The sequence below is a fragment of the Gallus gallus genome, chromosome 2 (genome assembly GCF_016699485.2).
Source record: "Gallus gallus isolate bGalGal1 chromosome 2, bGalGal1.mat.broiler.GRCg7b, whole genome shotgun sequence".
In the NCBI taxonomy this organism is placed as follows: Eukaryota; Metazoa; Chordata; class Aves; order Galliformes; family Phasianidae; genus Gallus; species Gallus gallus.
In genome coordinates, this window is record NC_052533.1 from 19,506,533 (window position 1) to 19,530,697 (window position 24,165).

The window sequence follows — 24,165 nt, forward strand, 5'->3', positions numbered from 1 at the left end:
GGTTGGACTTGATGATATTAGAGGTCTTTTCCAACCTTACTGACTTTACGATTCAGATTATTATCTCAGTCCTGATAGTATACCTAGATTATGAACGATTGTTATAACCCAAAATGAAGACTTTTCAAAACAGCCTTGTAATTGTAGGTAATAGTGAGTAGGATCAGTGAGTAAAGGCTTACACTAATGCCACTGCTAAACACTTTCCTCACAGCTTTTCATGTGCAAAGCAGACACAAACATAACGTGTAACAGACCTAGACCCCAAGACCCAAGTTTTATAACTTCATTAAGAATAGGAAAACAAAGGTTTTTTTCCTCTTCTTTCTCTTTATCATCAATAAAAATTGCTAGTACAGTTTCTTAAGATAACTATGTATCTCATCAAGATTCAAAGCAGAAAAAAAATCAAACATATCCAAATCAAAATGTAGATTCCCAAAAAAAAAAGGATTTAGATGTTCACATGCTTTGCAGTGTAATTAAAAGTTTCTTCCAAAGTCCACATGCGCATATGGAAATCCCTGGACCTTGTAGGGGATTTGTCTTGAAGGAAGGCCACCACTTGCTTGTTTCTCAAGGAAGAAGTAAAAAAATAAATAAAATAAAATTAAGTCAATAGTTAAACATGACTTTACCTTTCCCTTCATAACAACGCAGTCCTCCTGCCTATTGTTTGCATGAGTGGGTTCTCCACGAAGCCACTTGGCGTAGGTGACAGGTGTCCCATCACTCCATTCAAAATACATCTGAACCTTGAGGTCATTCAACCCAATCCAAAGCTCATCATCTGGCTCTAAAACATGACAGATAACAGTTTTACATATGATGTTATATATATCTTCTTACTTTTAGGAAGGCTAAAAGGCAGTCACAGGAAATTAAGGCTCCCTGTTTCATATAGAAAGCACAGCATTTTCCATATACCCACTCCAGTCTTCAAGAAAAGCCACTCTAGCGGCAGAACAATAGCATTGTTCATCTTCATACAAAAGCACAAACTTGTTCTCTGTATTGTATGTTGTAGCATAGTTTGGCTTGTTCTCCTTTTCCAGCTTAAAACTCTTGTATAAAATAAGTAACAAGATACAACTAACCACCTGTATAAAATCTTAACTCCTATGTTCTTTCCGGCAGTAGAAGTGAAAGAGAAGTGCCATCTCTTCTAATGCTCAGACACTTAGAGTGTCTCTTAGAGCTGACAGTCAGCAAGCACACTTGCAAGTTGACCCATCATCTGTTCTTATGCTTTGTTTCATTTTACAGCAATATGCAATATCTGTAGCTGTTACATTTTTGTCAGTCCACTGTGGAGTAAATTTTCATTTGGAAGGAAAGTGTAGGATTAATCAAGCATCTTACTTCACAGCTGCTGTCTCTTAGAGGTTTATTAGTCTGTGCTTAAAAGTCTCCACTCCACCATATTGCTACTGTAACATTCACTATCCAGTTTTCTTCTGCAAAAAACTTCTGAATAAAATCCTATGGAAGATTAAAAATTGGGCATTGATAATGACTGAACTTAATCATCATCAAAGGGCATTCCTTCGTAGTACTGGTTTTGTAATGTTGTTAACTGCAATTGGCATTTATTACAAGAGTCAGAAAACGTATTTAATTCCATCATTAATGGTGGAATGATAGAACTTTATTTTGAATTAAAAATACTCAGACATCTTTCGTGCTCACAGTTTGTTCTCACAGTTTTTCCTTCTTGAACAATTTTCCTCTTAACATTCTCTACCCATACTGATCACAGTCAACTTGAGAACAAAATTGCCCATGAAATTTAAAAATGGGATTTTGTCCACCCAAAAAGACTGGCTGCTCGAGAGTTCTTCAAATGAAAACTGGAACTGTTTCTCTTCTGTTGCTTCCCTGTTAAAAGTCATCTCCCCTAAGGCAATCCTTTTTGATTAACACATTTCAGATTTTAATAGACACCTCACTAACTTAAAACTCTCCTGTGACATTTCTGCCATCTGCTAGCTACAGGAAGATGGAGGCATCCCATTCTGACAAATTAAGCTCTTAGAAAAATCACCTCCCCAGCTTGCCACTTGAATAGTTATCTCTCTGTTCTCCCTTTCTCCATCCATTTTCTTTCCCATCTTTATTATAACTGAGTATAATCAGCTCCCATAGCTCATCCATACTGTCCTTACCAACCCTCCCCTAATACTCAGAAGACACTAGATTCCATTTGGCACCCAGCACAACAGAAGCCTCCTCCATGGCAAGAGCTTCTAGTGTGGTGGGCTCATACCATGGTAATACAACCAATAAACAGCACTCCATAACACAAAGATTATGTCTAAGTCACAAAATAAACTGTGCAAATCAGAAATGGAGCCCCTTCCTACATAACATTTTCTCCTCTCTGTAGAAGAAGTGCTGGCATAGTATTTGGTGACCTCGAAAGCTGTGTGACTAAATACCAAGATTTTTTTCCTACAACCACTTTATAAATTAGCTATTTCCCCCTCTCTCAGACATGCACTGAACCATGTTTGTACAACATCAGATTCTGCATTTCCATGTAAATATGCACAATATATTCCTTTTTTAGTCTTCATGTTCTTTTCTAAAGTTCTTCTTTGTGGATAATGCCAAAACAGAAGAAGTTTTGCTACTGCGACCATATTTATCTCACAGTACCCCTTATTGCTCAGTTTTACCACTAGAATGTGAATTGTCTGGTGTAAAGATGGGCTTTTATTCTGTTTGTACAGCACTTATTACAGCAGAGTTCTGATCCAGGCAAGATTATCGAGGTACTGCAGTACACAGTGCTCTCATCACAGGGGTGAGCAATAGCAATCTGATACAGAGAGACAAATGCCTTAAAAGGCATCTTCAGCAGTTTCAATTTTCCTCCTCTAAAAAGATTACTTTCTAAATAGTCTGTTGAATTATATGTGCCATCTGTGAGAAGTCTGGTTTCCTTCAGAACTATATGCCTTTCAGAAATATTCACTTTTTAAAACACGGTGCAATGTAATCAGTCCAGAAAAGTTTTGAAAAAAGTATTAACCTCTGAAATAACCTACTTTCAAGGAATGAGGTGAAAATGCATTTAATTTCCTTCAAATTCTTTCAAATGTCCTAATGCCTCCATCAAGAGGTCTCATCTTTCCTAATCATCCCTTTTCAAAGAACAGAAGTTTTGCATAGTTCACAAACAACATATCACACCTACAGTGCCCTACTCTGTACTCTTCCCTGGCTCATGCTGCCTCACCTTGAGTGCTGTGTGCAGTTTGGTGTGGCAGAATATAAGAAGATCATAAAACAATTAGAGACTACCCAAAGGATTGGGAAGACAGGGAGAGGTCTACAAGGATAAGGAGTGTACAGAGCAGCTGAGGTCCCTGGGTTTGCTCACTTTTGCAAAGGAGGCTCAGGGAAGGCCCAAAGGCGGCTGCAGCTCCTCACAGGTGAGCAGAGGGGCAGCACTGAGCTCTCCTGTCTGGTAAAAGCTACAAAACTGTGGCATAGAGCTGCATCAGGGGATGGTCAGGATGGGAATGAGAAAAAGGAACATGTCTCACCCATCGAAGAGTAGTATCTGACACTAAATGTAAACTAATTAACATGTAAAACAACAGCAACTACAAAATGGCCTCAGCATCAGCATGGTTGTGTTTCCCCTAAGGACATTCGCAGCCATTCTTGCCTTGCAAGAACTTGAGTATGTGAACACTGAAGTACCCCATCCAGATGGGGTGCCACTGAATACACACACTGGGACAGACAGCTTCCTTTTTCAGAAGAAACCCAATTGACATGACTTGAAAAACATGGACATGGCATTAATAGGATCCACGTCTTTCCCCCAAGTTCTCTGACTAATAAATACTGTTTCCCCTCAGCTATCTTTGCAGAGAGAAAGTAAAAATTCTTCCAGCTTCTGAAAACATAACAAATAGCCTTAACCTGTACAAGAAGATGTAAAAGTAGAATCTGAGAAAGGAGTTTGTTTGGTGTAATTCACAACAGTGATCACATCTTTTTCATGACAGCGTAGTCTGTGTAGTTTTAATTCTCCTATTGTGCTTTTTTCCAACTTTTGAAGTTTAAAATTTAACTCCTTTTACATCCTGTGATGAGGATATTGTTATTTTCTTTTTTTTTTTTCCTGAACAGCCTCCTCCTTTTCTCTTAAACTGCTTATATTCTTAGTATAAATGATATATTATTGCAAAAAAATAAAATTAAATACTCACGGTACCCAAGCTGAGAAATAACAAAACTGTACTCTTCGACATTATGAATGCTAGCCAGATCCCCATCCTCCTTTCTGCAAGATGTTAAGGCATCTTTCCATATTTTGGGGTCCCTGTGAATTATGTAACAATGACCAGCGTATGATATCCATTGGTCAGGACATCTAATAGGCACACCAGTCTCTGAAAAGAAAAACAAAGAACTTCAGAATTCTATTCTTAACAAAAGATTTAAAAATCACATAAGCAAAGACTTAATAAAGACATTAATTGTTTATTTTCACCCTCAAGAACAGCAGGGTTGAAAGATATCTAAAAAGATCATCAAGGGCAAGTACGATTAAGTTAAAATTCCCAGATATTTTCAAGAGCAATACAGTTGCAAACAAGTGTTTGCAACTTGCGAAAAGATGGAAAGAAATTAACTGCAGAAACACACTTTTGACTTTTACATGCACACATGCATACTGAATTTTAAAATCTGAAGTGTTGTGCTCTGGTATTTTTCTGCATTTCATGTCGGCATTCCTTTTCATTCTCAGTGATGCTTAGGGACAGGATAAGAAACTGAGCTTACAGAACTTATGTATGAAGGTAATTTTTTTCCACTAGACTTTAAGCACTTTATGGACAAGCTGCATTTTCTAGATTAACAAAGAAAAATTAAGTGATTCTACAGGATCATGCAAGAACCCAAATGCAAATACTGCTTTTAGGAATACCTTTTAAAAACACAATTAAGAAAATTATTCTGTAAAAGTAAATTATTTGTGCTTAAAGATTGCTTTTAAAAGTTCAGCAGAACAGTAACAGAGTACTGCCAAAAATCACATTGCTGTTCAGCAAATAATTCAGCCTTGGGAGAAGTGCCATCCAACTGTATAATAAACAGAATTTATAATCAGCAGACAGGTTTAGCAAATGCCAATATAGAGAGCAGAACAGGGATGGCAAGCTTGCAGAAATTCTGTTGGGAAAATAAACTTATGTACATCAGAGAACAAGAAGCAGTGTGTTTCTGTATGACAGTAGCGTATATTCCAGGAAAACATTTACTGAGGCATCCAAAGTCATGATGAGTCAGGGCAAGTTTGCAAATATGTATCCTGTTCCAGCTAAAAGATGCTGACAATTAGTAGGTGTTTAGTGTCGGAACACAGAACACTAACGTCAGAGCACAGCTATAAACATACTTCTCTGTGTGCAGACCCACCTCAAAAAGTGCCAGCATGTTATCAGAAAGTAAATCGGAACTCTGCCATCCCAGGGATGAGGAGCCCTGTGCATGGTCAGAGTCCTGTCAATCCTGCCACAGAAGGAAAGAATATGGATAGATAGAGATGTTAGAAAGACAAACTGATGGTATGTGGGGTTGTTCAGAGAAATGAAACAGAGAGGACAAATGCTGTTGTAGAGGTAAGTATCATGTTTTAGCCAGCCACCTGATCTGTACTGTGCCTGGGGTCAGCTCTGAGCACGTGTATTTTACAGTGCTTTGCTATAGCAAGCAGTCAGGGAGCAGCTCAGGAAAAAAAAAAAATCTAGATTATATGCACCTTTAACACACTCACTCAATGCACCCTTTTGCAAACAGTAAACAGAATAGAACAGACACTATCAGTTCAGACTTAGCTACAAAGACAATCATACAGGTCTCTATTCCCCTGTGGCTTTGTAAGAATCTCTCTTTCAGACTGAAGGAGCCTGTATGAACATTACTCTCAACACTAAATCAGCCATGGCAGGCAGGGAGACTCTTTTGGTTGTAAATCCGGTAACACTAGGGAATTTGTTGCAGGCAGAAAAATTGGAAAAGTAGTTGACAGTCTAATTTCTTTGGAGCAAATTTTATTGAATGACATAGCTGGGTATTTCTCAGTATGACAAAGCCTCAAGTTGTTCATTTCCAGCTGTCAGCAGAAGTTAACTCTGTGCTTCCCTCTTCTTCTAAAGAAAACACACAGTGATACAAAGCCCTATGATCTACTTTTCATCCTAAAGAAAACAAGTACTAAACCCTGAGCTTCATCTGAATTAAACAAAATAAGCAGGACATATTAAAATAACTAATATGTAATGATGGGAACCATGTTAACGTACAAAAAAAACATTATCCCAAATGTCAAGTTGATGAATACTGCGGAATAGGTCAACATAAGAAATGAAGCACAGACTTATTTTTTTCCTCATAAAAAGGCCAAATAGTCCTACAAACTATAAGCTTGGCTTCCTGAAGTCTGAAGATCTCCCAGTTATTGACTTGGGTGTCTACAAAGGTAAAAAAGCACTAGCTGAATTATTCTCATGATTAGGGCATTAACATTTCTCTCTCACACCTTCATTCTTTGTGGTTGATAAGAGAGCTTACACAGCATTCGTAACAGTTAAATTAAGTGTACTGAATTCTCTAATCAGATATTGGGGTCTATGAAATATTTGGAAACTCAATACTTTATGTCGTTGCATTGGGATGAAAATTATTTTGGCAGCTGGAGGTAAACAGCCAGACAGCTTTTCCTTAGAAAATGAAGTTTAAAAATAAGCATATTTTGTAAGTGAAATTAATGGATTCTTATTGATAGATTTTGCAGTACTACAAAGCAACTGCTTTGAAGCCCTAAAAATCTAAATGACTTAAAGGTATATAATAATGTGGCCCCCTGCTGGAAATATAAAAAAAATCCCACAAAGAAAGTCCACACAACTGTTGAGTTCCTGAAAATCTTAAAATGCTACAAAAATTAAGAATCTGTGAAGATTTTTCTCTAGTTTGTTATAGATACATAATTACATTGTGTTATAAAGTGTTCTCTTCTACAATCCTCGCATACTGCTTTTTTGAACTTAAATGTAACTTCTCGGGTCAAAATATTAAAGGATTGCCTCTGCACTTAGTAGTAAGTGAACAACTTAATTGCATGCATGAATTTGCAATTAATTTATATTTTGACTCTGGAGCTCTGGTCAGGAAAACATCATCTGCCATGAGTTTCCTTTACACCATTAGAAATTGAGGGCACTTAACACCTTGCACGATTGCATGCTTATTCCTTTTATGACTTCCTCCCTTAGGACATTTTGGAAAATATTTTATGATGTGAACCACTGCCAACCTCTGTTTTGTCTGTCACCACGTTTACTCAGCAATTTCTGTACAACTGAAAACTTTTGTCTCGTTTCTGTTCTTCCTGCAAATTACTGATGCACTTCAGTATGGGAGGGATGAGGCACGAAATCAAAACCCTAATGTATAAGAAAGAAAGAGCGATTAGCTCTGAATTAAGACTGAATCTAAAACTGAGTAAGGTAATTGGCAGCACTGAATCAGTGGTACATTTACAAGCATCAGTGTTTAAAGATATGTTTATGAAACTGAAAAGCTGAGTAACAGCCCACTGAACAAACTACTTCAACCTAAACAAAGATTTTGGCTATCAGAAGTATAGAAATGATAGCAATTATTTGCACTGTAATTCAGAAAAGTGTTAAAATATGCAGCAGCGTCCTTCCCAACTCAAGCAATAAATACGCTTAGTTTCAAAACTGAAGTATTATTTAATTAACATAGATTTCAATATTTGGTTAATAATAGACTAGCTCACTCGTTTTTCTTAAGGGAAAACAAGTTAGGCAGAAGACACTTTCAAGTTTTTTTTAATACCAGTGAGCTGGCTATATGTTGCCAACAGCGGAAACAACATTAAAAAACATATTTTTCAAGTCAAGCTTTTTGGAAACTCATCATTTGACATCTGATCTTCCAATAATGTATATTAAAAAATGGACTGGAAATATGATAGTGGTTTGGATTTCTGCTTCTAAACCCTGTGCAAAATAATGTCAGTCAATTTGGGAGATACCTGTATAATCTAGGAGGAATAAACTTGGAAATAAGGGATAACAGAAGGAATGAGTGTTGAAACTAAGGAAGAAGTTACAGTGTAAATTATAGCACGAAGAGATACGATAAGGAAACAAATCTAAATAAAGCTAAGAAAATTTATCCCTGATTTGTCTTTCCTGTGTACCGTAACCAAGTGCCTGAATTACATCTCTTCTAAAGAAGTGTCTGCATTTAATCTAAAGAATTTTGTAATTCAACTAAATAGTTTAGGTATACAGAAAATATTAATTAATACATAATTACATAAATACATACTTGTTAACAGATCTTTAAATCCAAAAATATTTTTAAGAAATTCTTTAAGTTTACTGTTAATTTGCACTGTTACAGTTACTCCATTTCATAGGTAGCAAAAAATGACAGCAAGAGAGATAGATTAGCTTCATGAGAACATGGGCTCATAATAATTACACAACTTTTTAAGCATTAAACTATTTACCTTTTTATTCTACATATAAAATGTGACAGTTTTGCTTGCTTTTGGAAAGAGCACTCAGCTACACTACACAGGAAGTAGGAAGACCAGAATAAAGAGGAAGTACACAGTGTTCACTTTTACATGGAATCCTGGTCAAGTCACATTTTGCACAGATGTTATCTTTTCTCAATTTTACACCATTAATAATTTGTTAGGGGATTATTACCAAGCCTACCTGCAGGAACAATGAAAGATGCTAAAGTAGCATTTCCTCGTTTACAAATATAGCCGAGTTTCTGGTTGCATTCCCAATTCTCCCACTTGGCAACTTTGCCAGGATTTAATGCTGCACAGATTTTTCCAGGTTCTGGAGAAGGATGCCCTTTAATAAATAAATGGCAAACATTTTTTTTTAAATGACAAACCACTCAACAATAATAACTAAGAATAAACACCTCATGGTTAGACTTTCAATTACTTTCAGATTTGAATTTGTTCCATGCTTTAATTATAAGACACATTAATATATAGGCAGTTGTGATTCTCAACAGGCCTTTAACCTGAATGATGCAGTTCATTCCCCTGGCAGATATTCTGCTCACAGCAACCACACGTTGTGAACGTATCTCATGTGTTAACACTCTTTTCACAGGTTCAAAGCCTTGATGTGGTGTATTATAGTGCAAATACCTCATTCAGTTTTTTCCCCTTTCTCAATTCTATAGTGCAGTTCTTTACCTGTTCAGTAAGCTAGTCAAATTTTGCATTTAGTATAAATAGTAAGCAATTATTTTGCTAATCTGAACTTGTTGTTCTTGTTGTATTATTTAGATAAGTGGACAAGATATCAGGCTCTCTTCAGTTGAAGATTAGCAGTAACGCTAACAAAAGCATTCAAAAGAAAGCAGAACTTCTAGAACACAAAAATTCTGTAGTAAACTGGATGAATTTTCAAGATCTGGTCTAATATGATTAAATTTAACACTGTTTTTGTTTCACATCTGAACATGTCACTATACTACATAACAAGTGTCAGAGATATAAAACAATAATTTGTAGAGTGCAAGATTGTTCATTGAAAATTAACTCCCTATTTCCTTAGATTAGGGATCTTCCCAAGGGAAAAAAATATATTCCTATTTCAAGAACAAAAATGTAAATGATTTTATTGCACAAAAAAGTTCCACCATAGGCAGTTAGTTCTCCCAAATGCCTAACCCCCATAATTTTAGCTGAGGATAACTTAGCTCCCTTGTTGAGCATAAAACATTCAAATGTGTTCCTGTTATCTGTTTAGAACTAGTGAGATGGAAGAATGTAAAGCTTCCTCAAATTCTTTTAAAATGTACTGCTGGAAAGAACAGTTAGGTTCTTCAACACCCATGGAAATGGGAATGAGATAGAGATACGCTGACAAAAGTGGAACTGTGAAGTAGAAAGCACAAACGTAAAATTGGTTATATAGATACCAGCAGAGTGAAAAACAAATTGAGCCCATTTTCGTTACTCCAAAACTCAGATAATTCTTTACAGGATAAATGAGAGCTGTCTGCAGTTTTAACAATCATGAACAGCTTCCCTCGCTGCTTTGGCTCTAACTCAGCCAGGCTTTCTCCACCCTTTGCTACATGCAGATCCTCACCTGTGCTTTTGGCAGACAGACCTGTAAACATCCTCTCAGGAACGTGTATTTCAGTCCATCTGTTTGCCTTGTGTACTCTCTCCATTGGAGAGCTATTTAGGCAGTGGCTCAATCCACTCTTCAAAGCTTACAAAGAAGTTTTGTTCACCTAAAATTTGGTTTGGGGCTTACCTCCAAAATAGAACTAGTGAGTGACACAACGGAGTAACTTACAGAGTTACTGCAAATTAAATACACGTGACATGTTCGATGAAAATGAAGAGCATTCTAACTGTATAACTTCAGACATCCACTTAAAATCGGTCTCCAAAGACTTCCTGGATAGTTAGTGCAAGGAAACAAGGGTCCTGATAAAAGTCACCTTAACACAGACACTGAATAATAAACCAGAAAAGCACCTCTTCACTGCCGTCTACAGATGGCATAGGAGGCTATGCTTTTAATAATGGCACTGGAGTTCAGCACTGCAGCTGCAGGTGTGAAGCAGCTGGTTTTGCCTCAGAGTAGACTAGCCTAACATACTCAGATCTGTACTTATTACCGCCAAGGTTGGTTAATCCAAAATGAAAATAAAAATCCAATCATTAAGAAAATAACCAAAACAAACTGGAACAGAAAGGAATTTAACCCCTTAGAAAAAATGTAATCTTACCTGGAACCCAGTTTAAGTACCTAAATGGAGCACCACCAACCCATTGCCATCCACTGTCAAAATTCAGGCTGTTAAGACCAAACCAGAGAGCAGAACTCAGCTTGCCAGTCAAACCTAGGTAACAGAGACAAAGATACTGGTAGTGTACAGCAAGAGCAAACTTCTCTTGAAACCTGGAAGCTTGATTTCCTTTGGTTCTCCTTTTTCCCAGTACATGATTTAAAAATTTTAACTTCAGGTGGCTATGCTAAACTGCACATATGGTTTCACACTGCTCACATTACTTTTACTTCTAGAGTTTTCACAATTTTAGGTGTGGGGAATTGTGTTAAAATGGAGAAACAATAATACACATATGTTCTTTGTAAGCAGATTATCATAAATATGAAGCAAATAGTTTCTTTTTTCCAGAATTACAAAATATAAAACTGATAGCTGACAGAAGGTAAGTAAATAAATAACCAGTTTTCTAAAATCCAATATGAATTCTTTCCTGTCATGTAAATATTTTCTTTTCCAACAAAATTAACAAATGTGAGCTTCCAATTTACTAAATATTTTAAGCCAGTGTTGTAAGCTGTTTATATTTTATCATACCACATCTCAATATGATCATTCCAAAAGTCATCTTTTTAACAGCACATCTGGTACATTTTGAAACTCATCTGAATTCACTTCTTTAGCCATGATAAGTCAGGATTCCACAACGCATTCCAACTTACTGTTCCAGGTCTGAAAAGCACTTAGAAATAATATCATGCCCATGGATGGTCCTACTAAATTCTGTGTTATTTTCTGTAGTAAGTATAACTCAATTGCTTCTCTCTGCTTTATGTCTAAGAATTGTAAGCTAAGCTGGATGAGTGCTGATTGCTTTTGAATTGATGTATTTCTGCATAGCTAACAGGAAATCATCACACAACTTACATTAAGCATTTCTGCCTTGACTGATGGCATCGTGCCAGCATTCAAATTTACTTTATGTATTTAGTTGTCTTTGACACTATGGTGCCAAACTTGGCACAGCCAAGTTAAAGGCAGGGGTTGTTAAGTCTGAAAAGGATTGGAATGTAATGCCAGAGTCTGATTTCGCATCAACAGGTTAATGTGTTCCAGTACTACTTCTTTACAAACAAGTTATTCTTTATGAGAATCAAGATCTGAGCACAATAGGAAAACCTAATTATGTGAGAATAGCTGTAGAATGAAAAACTCACTTTGGCAACAATATATTATAGTTTGCAACTAAAACATGTCTACTAACAACTCACTCCTAAATGCCAATGCTCTTTTGAGCATTAATTTGAAGATTAACTATATTAACTAAATTATCACACTCAGTAAAGAAGACTCGTGTTTTGGCCAAATCCTTTAACTGGAAACAAAAGTTTTCACAGAATAGATTACATACAGTATTAAAAATAGATTTATCAAATAATCAATCATCCTCTGAATTTACAAAGTACAAAAATTCAGATTACATCATAGAAAAGTTTATCAAAATGTTTTCTTATCTATCAAGTAGCTGTAATATTGGACTACCTCACATGTGTACACAGGCTCAGAAGACAGTGAAAACAAGACTGCCTCTGTAGAATGTGAATGTCTTCAAGCATGAATTCAAGATTGAATTTTCACAGAAGGGAAGTTTCAAAATGAGTTAGGGGGAAAAAAAAGGAGTCTGAATTTAAGCTATTTGTAAGTTCTCTTACTTATTAGTTCCTTTTTCTTTTCATATTTTAGCATACAAAGATGATATAGCAGCTTTAATAACATTTGACAAAAATGCTTATTAGTACACACAGCAAATACAGCATAAAAAGAATGCAACCTTGACATTTGCATCTTTTCTTTGAACACTACTTTGAAGTTACATACATTCCAATATCATTCCTTATTGCTTGAATTACTTAATTGCTGTGGTTTTTATGTCACTGTAATTTTCCAGCAATATTAATTCATGAGCAAATAATCATTATCTTTTCAAGTTTCCAGCTGAATTATTCAAGGTAACAATTCAAATCCACAATTAACAGAACTGAAGAAAATACCAGCTTTCAAGACAGAACATGCTATGTAAGCGTCACAGTTGAAACAACTCACTTAAAAAAAAAAAACCTGATGGGTGATATTACTCTACCTGCTAGGTATGTTTGTTCATGCAACTCTGTGATACTTAATAACTCAGCCTTCTGTTGTTGACAGCTTTTTCTTGCCTGATGCCACGTTAGCGCAGACTCGGAGTTTATCTGATATTGGACATTTGTTAGAGGATCGGTATTCCACAACGAATCGATACTATTAACTACCAAGAGAAAAAGAAATGCTGTAACTGATCACAAAGACTGAGACAGATACAATATCGAATAAATCACTGAGCAAAAATACACAAAGCTACACACACTCTACAGTAGAGAGCAGGTATGAAAGGAGTCCTTTAATATGTTAGTAAATTCAGGCCTAGGCCAAACCATGACAGCCATGTTGGACAACATACACATCACAAAACAATATCATCATTTTCTCCAGTACAACAAAGCTACTATTTAAGATTGAAGATAAACAGCTATAGTTGTTCTGAAGTGACTGATTTGTCACCATAGAGAAAAACACTAAGGTTTTACAAACGCTAGCTATAGTCCATAAAACAGATGATTTTTCTGAGCTAAGAAATTTTCATTTATTTTACAATTTTGGGTACTATGTAAAGCCAAATATCACTCCATAGAGAGAATAAAGTTGCATGACAAAATCAGAATAAAGAAGAGGTCACTGCATGTCTGCTGGCAATGGGAAAAGTCCTGAAATTCCTGAAGCCTGTCTGTATCAGCTCCCTAAGTTGCAAGCTGCAAAAAATTTGAGAGAAAGAGGTCTTTTCCTTTTCCGAATTCAGAGAGCTCAGAAAATCTGTACACGTAAATAAGAGGAAAGCAGTACAATAAACAAAACTCAAGACAAAGGGTGGTACATATTAGATGTCAGCAGGTCAGTAACCAGTTCCACTTTTTCCTGTATTAAATCTGATAGTTTATAGACCATATGAAGTGCTTCTTTTTGAATTAGCCTTAGACAACAAAATAAATTCATAGTACACTCTAATATGGACCTTTGAATAAACACGGAAACTTTCATTCCATTATCACTCTTCAGAAAGCAACTTCCATCCAAAGTATTTTATGAGTATCAGAAACCAAAATTTCTTCACTACGTTGTTCTACAAAACCATGCGCACAAGCACATGTCAGGGATAAAAGAGAGACTGTAATTATTAAAATCTGTAATTCACTAAAGAAGATTGTCTTTGGCCTTGTAGAAAGGCTTTTACAGATATTGTGCAATCAATAGAAAGGAAGAGAAAAACAAGCATTCATTTGACCTTCAACCTTCCTCTCCCTGTCTCTAATTTATAGTTGCAAATGAAGCTGTTCTGTAGAACTTCAGCCTTTCATAAAAATAAAGTTCATTTCTTAATCCTTGAATTTTTAGTTTTTTAAATATTTGAGTTCTAGGTAATTAAGCACCATAAGAGAGCAGGATTTTGGAAAGATCTATATGGTATTGTTTAAAGCTTAATATCCCCAGAGAAACCAGAAGAGGATTCACTTTTCTGGAATTCTGGAATGATATATTTTAGCATCTAAATTTAATTCACGTGGAACCACACCTGACCTGAGTGCATAATTGGAAAAAACTCAACTTTATCTCTGCACAGAGTAATTCAACGTGTATTTTTATATACACTGAAATCAGTAAGAATTATTTCTGCTAAGTCAACTATCAAAGTCCCAGAAATATAAAATAGTAAGTCACAAGATTTCATTCTTGTCTTCAAGAGCTTTCAGTCTTTAAAGCAAAGTGAAGCAGACCAAAAATGCATCGAGTTCCATTCATAGCCCTTGACAAAGAAGCTAAAACTTACAGGAAAGAAAAAATGTCCCACCAGTTGAAATAGTTAATACAATTGCAATTTTAAAAAGTGTTAACAGGACTATCATATGTAGTACTTCTACTAAATTTGGAAAGACTGGTAATGGACTTGAGAAATTTTAATTTCAAAACTGCAAGCTGAAATCTGGCCTTTGACTAGCAGTAACAATAAAAGCATTCTTGTTTGCTTAACTGTCCACCCAGAACAAGTTGAAGACTCGGTCCAATATTCTTCAAAACTAAACGAATAGAATCATAGTAAATGAAAACTGAATATAATTCTTGTTAGACATCCTATAATACAACTACAGTCTCTTTCTCTCTGACCATACAGTCAGAAAGGAATGTAGTTTATAATTTATATGATATCACAATATCGAAAATAAAGGTATAAAACTAAGCACTGTCAACAGTAAAAAAGAAAATCTGAAAAGTACTAAATTTCTTTCACATGCTTATCTTCACGTAGGTATATTTTTCTTCAGTGAGTCTCTCTTTCCTAGATGAATTTGTGAGGTCCAAAATCAGCTTATGAGCTCCAGGTACATCAGAAGAAACAAGACAAATGACTCTTTGTAACTTAGCTGACCCATTCACAAAGCATTCTGAACTAGACATAAAACCACAATGGAAAATCCTTCAAAACATCTCAAAACACCAGCATGAGGAAAAAGCCTGTCATAAAATAAAGTAGTATTTTTGAATGGATGCACGAATGCAGATTTACCCAGTGGTTATTATTCAAGTTTAAAACTTCTTAAATATTTCCTTATTCCCTGCACTCTTTATTTCCTTCCTAGTCAGCTGCAAGTTTTATGCACCCTTACAAGTCTTCGAAATTTTTCAGAGAAATTCTGTTCCTTTCAACTGTCAAGAAAGGGCCCTCAGTGGACTTTTACCTACTGAATACAGATGCATGTACATCTCACGACTTGTGCTCCTGATTATATTACCATGTGCAACCTTCCTCAACACATGCTTTAATACTGCAATGGAACATGTAGCTCAAAAAGACATAGCGTACCCTGTTAAGAATGACTATTTCCTAGGATATTAAAAATTGTCTGAAGTAGCAGCAACCATTCTCAGTTTTTTTCTGTTGAGATTTAAGTTTCGTTGTCACTGTATCAGCATCTTTCTTGAAGCACCATCTAAAGGGCTCATACTCACAATTTTGTTACCTCTACCAGTCAGATTTCCTCATTTCTTTTGGGTATAATTGCTTTTAAGTACAATCTTAGCCCTCTTCATACTCATACATGGACAATACTTGAGTTGGTTTTGTTTACAGTAGAAAAGTGATGGATTCAATCTTAATTTCAGTGTTTGTCTGAGCCCTAGAACAAAGAGTTGTAATAGTCTGCATCACCTACTTTATATCAGCACCTCTGACCCCCCAGATAGTTTAAAAAAAAAAACAACACTGCTGACATCTTGTTAAATAATCTTTAACATACAAAAACTTTAATGTTATATGTTTAAAAGGTGCTCTTGAAATTTAATAACTTATCATTCTGTAGTACAGTGCAGTTCTCTACTGCAGGGCTAAAACTTTCCTACTCCTGCCTGTCTCTCATTAAAGTGTATGACCTAAATGTGAATATTTTATAGCCAGTACTGAAGAATCAGGAAGGAAGCACGCAGGCAATCAGCATAAAGCAGCTTTTTCCAAAAACAATCTGAATGGATTTCCTTGAATTATGTCAAAGAACTAAACAATTTTTTTAATGACACCTCCTATTTGCTTTCCACAAAGAATGCTAGACAGGTAACAAACTTACACCAGTCCTGCGTGTGCTGTATTCATGGAATTAATACTGCCAATATGTTTTTAATATCTTGAAAATAATAGTGGCAGAGGAAAAACCTTGCAATTTTTATTTCTCTGAAATAACGAATGCAACATTCACGGAAATCATACTTCATACAACAAAACACCATCAGATCAGTTAAGATCAACGCACTCTGGTTTTTTCACATCAAAGGAAAGAGGAAAGACATATTTTTCTCTTTTGCTCTTAACTAAAATCAGTTGGAGCTTTACAACAAAACACAATAATAAAGAAGGGAAGGAAAAAATGGGAGAGAAAAATTCTCTCCCATCATGACAGATAAAGCAGCAGTTTGCAGACAAACTGCTTAGTACATATTTTACAGAAATCTAGAGAAAAGTTATTCAAATTAAACATAATTCAAACACATATTCAAATTTACTTAAAGGAATATCAACATTTCTACATAAAGTTCTGTATTACATAATACTTCAGCTCAAAATCTAGTTACACTTAAACCAGAGAATTAATAATATAAATGCTTCTCACTGTTTTTAATTATTCTACTGCAGAAGAGTAAGCAATTAGCACATATATTAAGGAAATACCACATAAGCTCAAATGCAATTCATTTCTGAAGTAGTTTTAATTTTCATTTAAGTTATATTTTAGTTTCCAATTTTGCAGCACAAACTTCTATGCAGACTGTAGAATATACTAATATCTTTACATCAAATTAACTTTCTGTTCAAGTAAATGGTGTAATTCCAGTGTACAATTAACACACTTTCACCTGGATTTAGTCAAGTTTTTCCAAGCTGAGCCCTATTTTCACATATATAAGTAGTTCCTAAAAGGATAGCAAGCTGTGTAGAGACAGGAAAATATAGTTTTAAAGTACATTTTGTAGAGCACATGAAAAGGACAGCAGTATTCCCACACAGCTGAACAAAAGAGCAAAGCAGAATCTTCAATACATGAAACTTACTTTTCAGTGGGCAAAATCCATACCTCCTGTCAACATCATAGTCTGCAGTGGTTCCACACCAGAACCAGCCATCTGCTCTGCCAGCATCTGTGCAGTCAGCATACCACTTATTACCAAATTTAAAAGGGAATACACAAGGTGCTCCCTCAGCATTTCCTCTCACTGTGTAGGTATCTAAGGAGACACAATGGTTTAAAAAATGTGTAAGTGGTAATTTGCATGGGATATATATCAGTCCAGCTTTATGTTCATATTAAAGCAAGCACAGCTTGTTAGCTTAGTATACAATATGTTTTATAAATGGAATGTTGATAATTTTCAATCTGTAGGTGTGAGCTGTTACCCATTGCAACAGCTAGACCAATTTTCATCACTTAAAGGAGACCACTGGCCAGAAAAGGAGACTAGTGACCAGAACTGACTGAGCCAAGACAAATCTATTCCCACACTAAGTTTTACATACATAACAATCAAGAGTATAAAATCCATAAAATCAAGCAATTTGCTGTTTAGGCCCACACAATCACTGATTCTTCTGTTGATACTCAATTGTTGATCATTTTAGATATCATGTCATGTAGGTATAAACCTGAAAGCTACACCACAGAGTAACTTCTTTATGCTATACTCAAATAAAAGCCCTTGACCCAGAGCCACAATACTGTAATTATTCTTTGTATAAACCCTAGAAAATTGATCCTTCCCTTTCTGTGCCAAAATGGCATCAGAAATATATATGTCTGTGTGTATATACATGCATTTTCAAATTTAACTATTTAAAAATATCTATTGTACTTGTATAACACTTCAGCACCAGCTCTCAGAGGAATGTCAAACATCTAGAAATGCACCATCAATATACTGGAGCTGAAGATATCAAGAGTTAACTGAATCCTTACAGAAAAAAACCAACATATTTTCTACCCAGGGGTGGGGTGGCAGAGTAGAGGTGAACGTAATCAACAGAATAGACATTCACTCTTTGTCTTTCTGTACACATGTAAAAAGTCAAAGATATCATTAACTGCTCTGTAACAGTTATATGCATGTTCTGAACAACCAAAGGCTTTCCTCTCCTTCCAAATGAACCACTGTCCTCTGCCTTGCATGGTTAATTACCTAATTATTGATTATCAGACCTTTGACAAAAAAGCAAAATGAACCCCACAGAAAATATAAAACACACTCAAGTACTATAGATTTCACCAAAGCCCATGCTCACTGATCACCAAGAGGACTAAGGTAATTCTCCTACATATCTCCTATACTGTAATTAGATACACATAACAACCAGTTCAAAATACAGAAATTAATTTATAGAACTTTACCTTCATAGCCTCGAGAACACAGATCGTCTGTAGTTCCGTAGACTTTCCACCTACTCCATAAACCAGATCCCTTGTAAAGCATAATATTCCTTTCCTGTCTGTTTCCATAGTTGAAAAACAAATCTTCCCCTTGGATTGCAAAGAGAGTCTCATTTCTGCATTCCCATCGCTGAAGTTCGCTAGCCTTGTCACAAGGATACAGAGTGACCGGAACCCAGTCTTTCTTCGAAGGTACTCCCAAGCACAATTTGAATGCTATGCTCATAAGCTGGTGATCTGAGACCCACCTGAATTTTTGTGACTCATTTTCCTGAACACAAGGAGTAGTAGTCACTGAATTAGAACTCTGAGCCAAAACACAGCGCTTGTGATCTTCGTTATATATTAAAAAGGTGCTAGTATCTGTAAGACAAAAAGCAATGGAATCACTTGGCTTGAAACAATCTTACCTACTATCTAAATGAAATACAAGACTAGATGCTACTCTTGGGGTTGAAATCTCATTATCTGTTCAGCAAAAGGCGACACTATCTTCTTGTGGCCTACAGCTGTTAAAGTGAGTAGAATACAATTAGTTCAGATTTCAGGACATCTAAACTATTTTGCATCAAAGAAAGAATCTATACTGAAAGCAGCAAGGCAGTAGAGACACAGATCTAGCTGCCTCATGCAGCTTTAAAGCATGGATTAAACTGAGAGAAAAAGGCCCATGGTTCTGTTCCAAACTGTGCCCATGGGAGTTAGTGAAAGCAGGGAGCATGCACACCATGTGCTGCAGAGCCTGAGGCTGAGTTCTCCAGCAGCTCTGCTTCCTTGATCCTGACTCCCATTGTGAGGACTACAGCCTAAGTTCTTCAGGCTCTGCTCCTCCATGGTGGTGAGATCTGCTCTCATAACTTCTGCTGAAATCCCTGAAGTCTTACTGAAGGGGAAAGATTTTTTTTTCCTAATCTATCCTTACACACAAGCTACTTGCAGGGTTACAAAAGCATCATCATTTTTCTCTCAGCTGCATTCATGGGTGATTTCCTTCTTGCTTACGTTTTTCCACTAAGAATGAAATACTGACACCAGTGGGATTTACCATCAACAGGTACACCTCTTAGTGACTAATGACAATTTATCAGACTGTTTATAGCTCTCAAAGTTATCTCTCCTTCTTAGTACAACATGCTTAACAGCATGCATTCATCCATTTTGTTTCAAACTTGCAATCACTAAAGAAGTTCCTAGCATTTCTTATGTGACCTGAATCTAGTATATGGTAAACATTTAGTCTCTGGATGAGACCAGCTCATAAGGATGGGCTTCTTGAGATACATTTTAGGATGACAAATTGATAGTTCTCTAATATTGCACCTCATAATTTAACAGGTTGATCAAGGCCTTAAAACTGCATTTTAACTGAGCTACAAGCAAGGGAAGATAAACACTTATTTATGTTACTCTGGGATTAAAGCTAATTAAAATATTATTTATTTTAGTGTTAGATTACCAAAGTAAGCAAGTTCTACAATGCAAAAATATGTAAGGGGAAAGCAGATTAACCAGAAAACATTTTCCCTTTTCTGCTGACATTCCAATGTGGAAATGATCATAAATTACTACAGATGAAGAAGCTGGGAACAGATAGCCTCTATCTCAGAGAAAGAGCTGACCTAAACTTATCTCATCCATGGCTCAGTTTCCTTCTCCTGTCCTTTGGCTTCCAGCTCACAGGGAAGCAGTACAAAACTGATGAGCACTGGAGACACAAATTGTTCCCTTTTGCCAATCAGTTTTACCCATAGACAATACAAGGAAATATATAATTGTCGCTGCTGGTGATAACTCTTTTTATTCTGCTTTTCTACCAGCACTTAGCACAACGATACATGCAATGCTTGCAACTCTCCTTTTCCTGAAATCTTACTTAAAGTTTCCGGTTAAAAGAAAAAGTCAGGTTTTTTCACAAGTGCAGAAAACACTGCTTGATCTTTTAAACTGCTAAAATTCTACATCTGGCCTAATGCGACATTATGTATTTTATGCAACTTATAAAACAGTAGTCCCAAGCCCAAAGCAGTATGGAGGTCTTGTTTGCAGAGACAGTATCAGAAAGTTGAATAAAGAGGTGTGGCTAGTGGAAGAAAAGTAAATCTTTGGTCCTCTACTTTTTTGACTGTACCTTTACAAGGCGCTAGCAGTGTGTAAACACAATGCAGCAGCTTATACAAGTAGGCACTGAAAAATAAGTTGGCACCCAAAGAGGAGGGAAGAATGAGGTAGAAGGATACAGGAGCAACTGTGATTGAGCCTGAATTCCCTTTCCCTCATAGTCGCTCCTGTCACATCCATCACCATACAGATAACTTGTATCATGGGCCTGGGCTGCTCCAGTTTATGGCTGTACTTCTGTGTCTATTAGAACACCAAAATAGATTCCCATACAACACTTTCTTTGTGAGATATAAGGGAGATATTGGGGAGTCTAAAAGAATATCAAAAAGTCAGGTATCTGTGCAACACTCATTACACCCTGCCAACACTTCTCTCTAACCACTTGATATCACTTCTTGCTAACAGATTGAGCTGCATCTGTCAAATGAGCTGAGCAAAATTATTCAGTTATGTAACTGATAACCAGCAATTAATTCAGAGTCCTAAGCAAACTAACATTCTGTCTAGGGAAGGTTGCTTTTCCTAGATAAGCAGGACACTTGGAATCTAAAAGCAGAGTCTCAACATTCACAAGAAGTGAAGAAGCACGAGGGTTGATAGCATTAGCTACCATAAGGTCAAAATGATAACTACAAACTTAGTCAGCAGCCAATTTCTATAAATAATATCTTAGACAAATAAGAGATGTAGTCTACTAAGCATATGAACTTTTGGCCAGATAGCACCTCCCAGTGGAGCCCAACAACCACCTAAGATCCCTTAAAAGAACCCTATAATAACATAGAGCACGCATAGCATTATGTTTTAACATGCATAGCAATCCTTGGAATAGGCAGGCACTTTGCAGAAAATATATGAACATTCACATGCTAAATATATATATATATGTATCTAATGCACGTGCTTTAGCTCCTGCACATACATGCTAGGAGGAGAGATTCTCCCATGCACTGAGTACTACAGTAAAGTAATGTCAGCTTTCTAACATGTCATTTGTGTTGGTAAGTCATATTCCCAGATTTCAGTGACATAACCATGTATTTCATCACTATGCAGTAGCAACATTTGCTTTAGAACTCCCATTCTTCACTACAGCTCCTACACAGAGCTATAGGAGGTACATAGGAAGGTCCTCCACAGCATCACCCCAAGTAACACAGTCTCGGTACTTTGAATTACAGTTTTTAAGAGAGTAACCCACAGTGATGTTTCAAAAATTACTTCTGGAAGGAGGTCCTTTAGAATGCATGGGAACCTGCCAGGCATAGGAACCAACCCCTAGAACTGGGTTCTAGGGCTAGAACTAGGGCTGGAATTAACTTTCCCCACAACTGCCCATACAGTGTTGTGCTTTGCACTTGCAGCTAGAATGGTGCTGATATTGCACTAATGTTTAGGTAGTTGCTGAGCAGTAGTTAAACAGCACCAAGGCTGTGTCAACAGCCTCAGCCCCCAAAGGTCAGTTGGCTGGGGGTGGGCACGAAGATGGGAGGGGGCATAGCCAGGACAGTGAACCTGAACTGACCAAAGGAATATTCCATATCAGATGAGATCATGCTTAGCAATAAAAGCTTCAGGAGAAGGAGGCTGCTCTAGCAGTTGGCCAGATATCCCCACACCCAGTCCCCCTAAGGACTGGGGCAAGAGAGCAGCAGTGCAGTACTAAGGTATCTGTCAGTGTTAAACCACAGCAATAACCAATCCAGAGACATCTAGCATATTTTCCCTCAGCTGTCCCAAGCACACCCCGATAAATTTTTTCCCAGTGGTTTTTATTTTACTTTACCCATCACACTAATGATGTGCCTATTTCTGGTCCCAAAAAGATTGCGCCAAGTATCTTTTGTAGAGATTACATTTTAGGTGTTCCAGTATGCAAAAACAGCTTTGGACTCTGTAGCACTCACAAACTGTCATAGATTACTATCACAGATTACAGGAGTGGAGATCAGAAAGTAGCTCGTGAAGTCAGAGAAGCACTAACAGCATCAAAGGCCAAGGCAGAGTGCCCCCAGCAGCACAATAAAGCCTGAGGAAGGGAGAGGGGAAGCAAGGAGGCAGACAGCAGGTAGGGTGATTTCTCTTTGCAGACAGCCTGCAATGACTGTAGCTAACTACACAAAGCAAGATAGGTTACAAGCCAGCATTACGAAACTGTGCTCCAGTAAACATCAACCTTGACTATGGAGGATGCTGAGGAATAGCAGATGCAAAACTTTCCCTGGGTGAGAGCAGTGCACTGAAAATCAGAGTAATTCTCATGTGCAAGCTCCAGCTTTCAACCAGAGACCCCCATGCCAATACACTGGCTATGCTAACGTTCCCAGGATAGCCTGGCTTTAGGCACCCTAAGATGCCAAAACCCAAAGGGCAGCCACATGGGGCAACTTCACCCATGGATCAGCTCAGCTGGGGCAGGGCGCTGCCGGAGGGCTGGCTGCCCTCAGGGGTAACATGGCGACGGGCTGTCCCCCGACCCTGGGGCGCCTCTCTACCTGCACGGCAGCTTCCCCCCTCCACACATACGCACACACAGACACGCCGCCTCAGGTCAGCCAGAGCTCGGAAAACCCGCTCTCTTCCCGGCGTGCCGCGCACAGTCCCTGCGGGCACTTACCCAGCAGTGGAAAAGCGCCGGGGAGAAAGGCGAGGAGCAGCAGGAGCGGGGCGGGAGCCATCGCCGCTGTGAGGAGAGGAGCCCGCCGGGCAGCTCCGCCGCACTTGTGAAGGGCCGGTGGATCGGGGGAAAGCTCTGGGCTCGAAATGATAAGGAAATATCCTGTCACATGGGGTGCTTTAAAACAACAGGAATTCGCTGTTCAAACTTTGCTTTCCTAAGCTGATTTTCCTCAGCGGAGGGAAGAGCCTCCTTCCAGGCACACGCAGGTGATAACGTGGTGATAGCTGAGAGGCGGGCCGGGCTGTTTTCCGCTGTTGTTCTTTTTTTATCCCCTTTGCGACCCTGTCAGCGTCGCATGTGGATCGGCGCTCGCTTTTCCAAGGCGCAGAGGGCGGGGAAGGCCGGCGGGCTCCGACCTGCCCGCGCGGGACAGCGCTCCGCCCGCACTGCCACAGGGCGCCCGGCCGCGGCCCCGCTCCTCCGCGGTCCGGGCGACGGGAGACCTCCTTGGAAAGCAGGGTTTGGGCC

The 24,165-nt window shown here is 37.6% G+C and overlaps 1 protein-coding gene across 3 annotated transcripts in view; it reads right to left on the minus strand.

Annotated features, from left to right (window-relative positions):
- Positions 1-24,165, minus strand: part of MRC1 (mannose receptor C-type 1) — a 53,779-nt gene extending 29,614 nt beyond the window's left edge. Inside the window, exons 1-8 of one of the 3 annotated variants that reach the window (XM_040680860.2) lie at positions 23,635-24,165; positions 18,858-19,259; positions 17,530-17,703; positions 12,983-13,147; positions 10,843-10,956; positions 8,784-8,930; positions 4,227-4,409; positions 639-796 (exon numbers count right to left, since the gene is read on the minus strand). In XM_040680860.2, the coding sequence (XP_040536794.1) occupies positions 639-796; positions 4,227-4,409; positions 8,784-8,930; positions 10,843-10,956; positions 12,983-13,147; positions 17,530-17,703; positions 18,858-19,259; positions 23,635-23,695 (1,404 nt within the window). In that variant the 5' untranslated portion in view covers positions 23,696-24,165. The remainder of the gene's footprint in view (positions 1-638; positions 797-4,226; positions 4,410-8,783; positions 8,931-10,842; positions 10,957-12,982; positions 13,148-17,529; positions 17,704-18,857; positions 19,260-23,634) is intronic. The other 2 variants (NM_001397660.1, NM_001319007.2) reach the window with 2 other exon arrangements.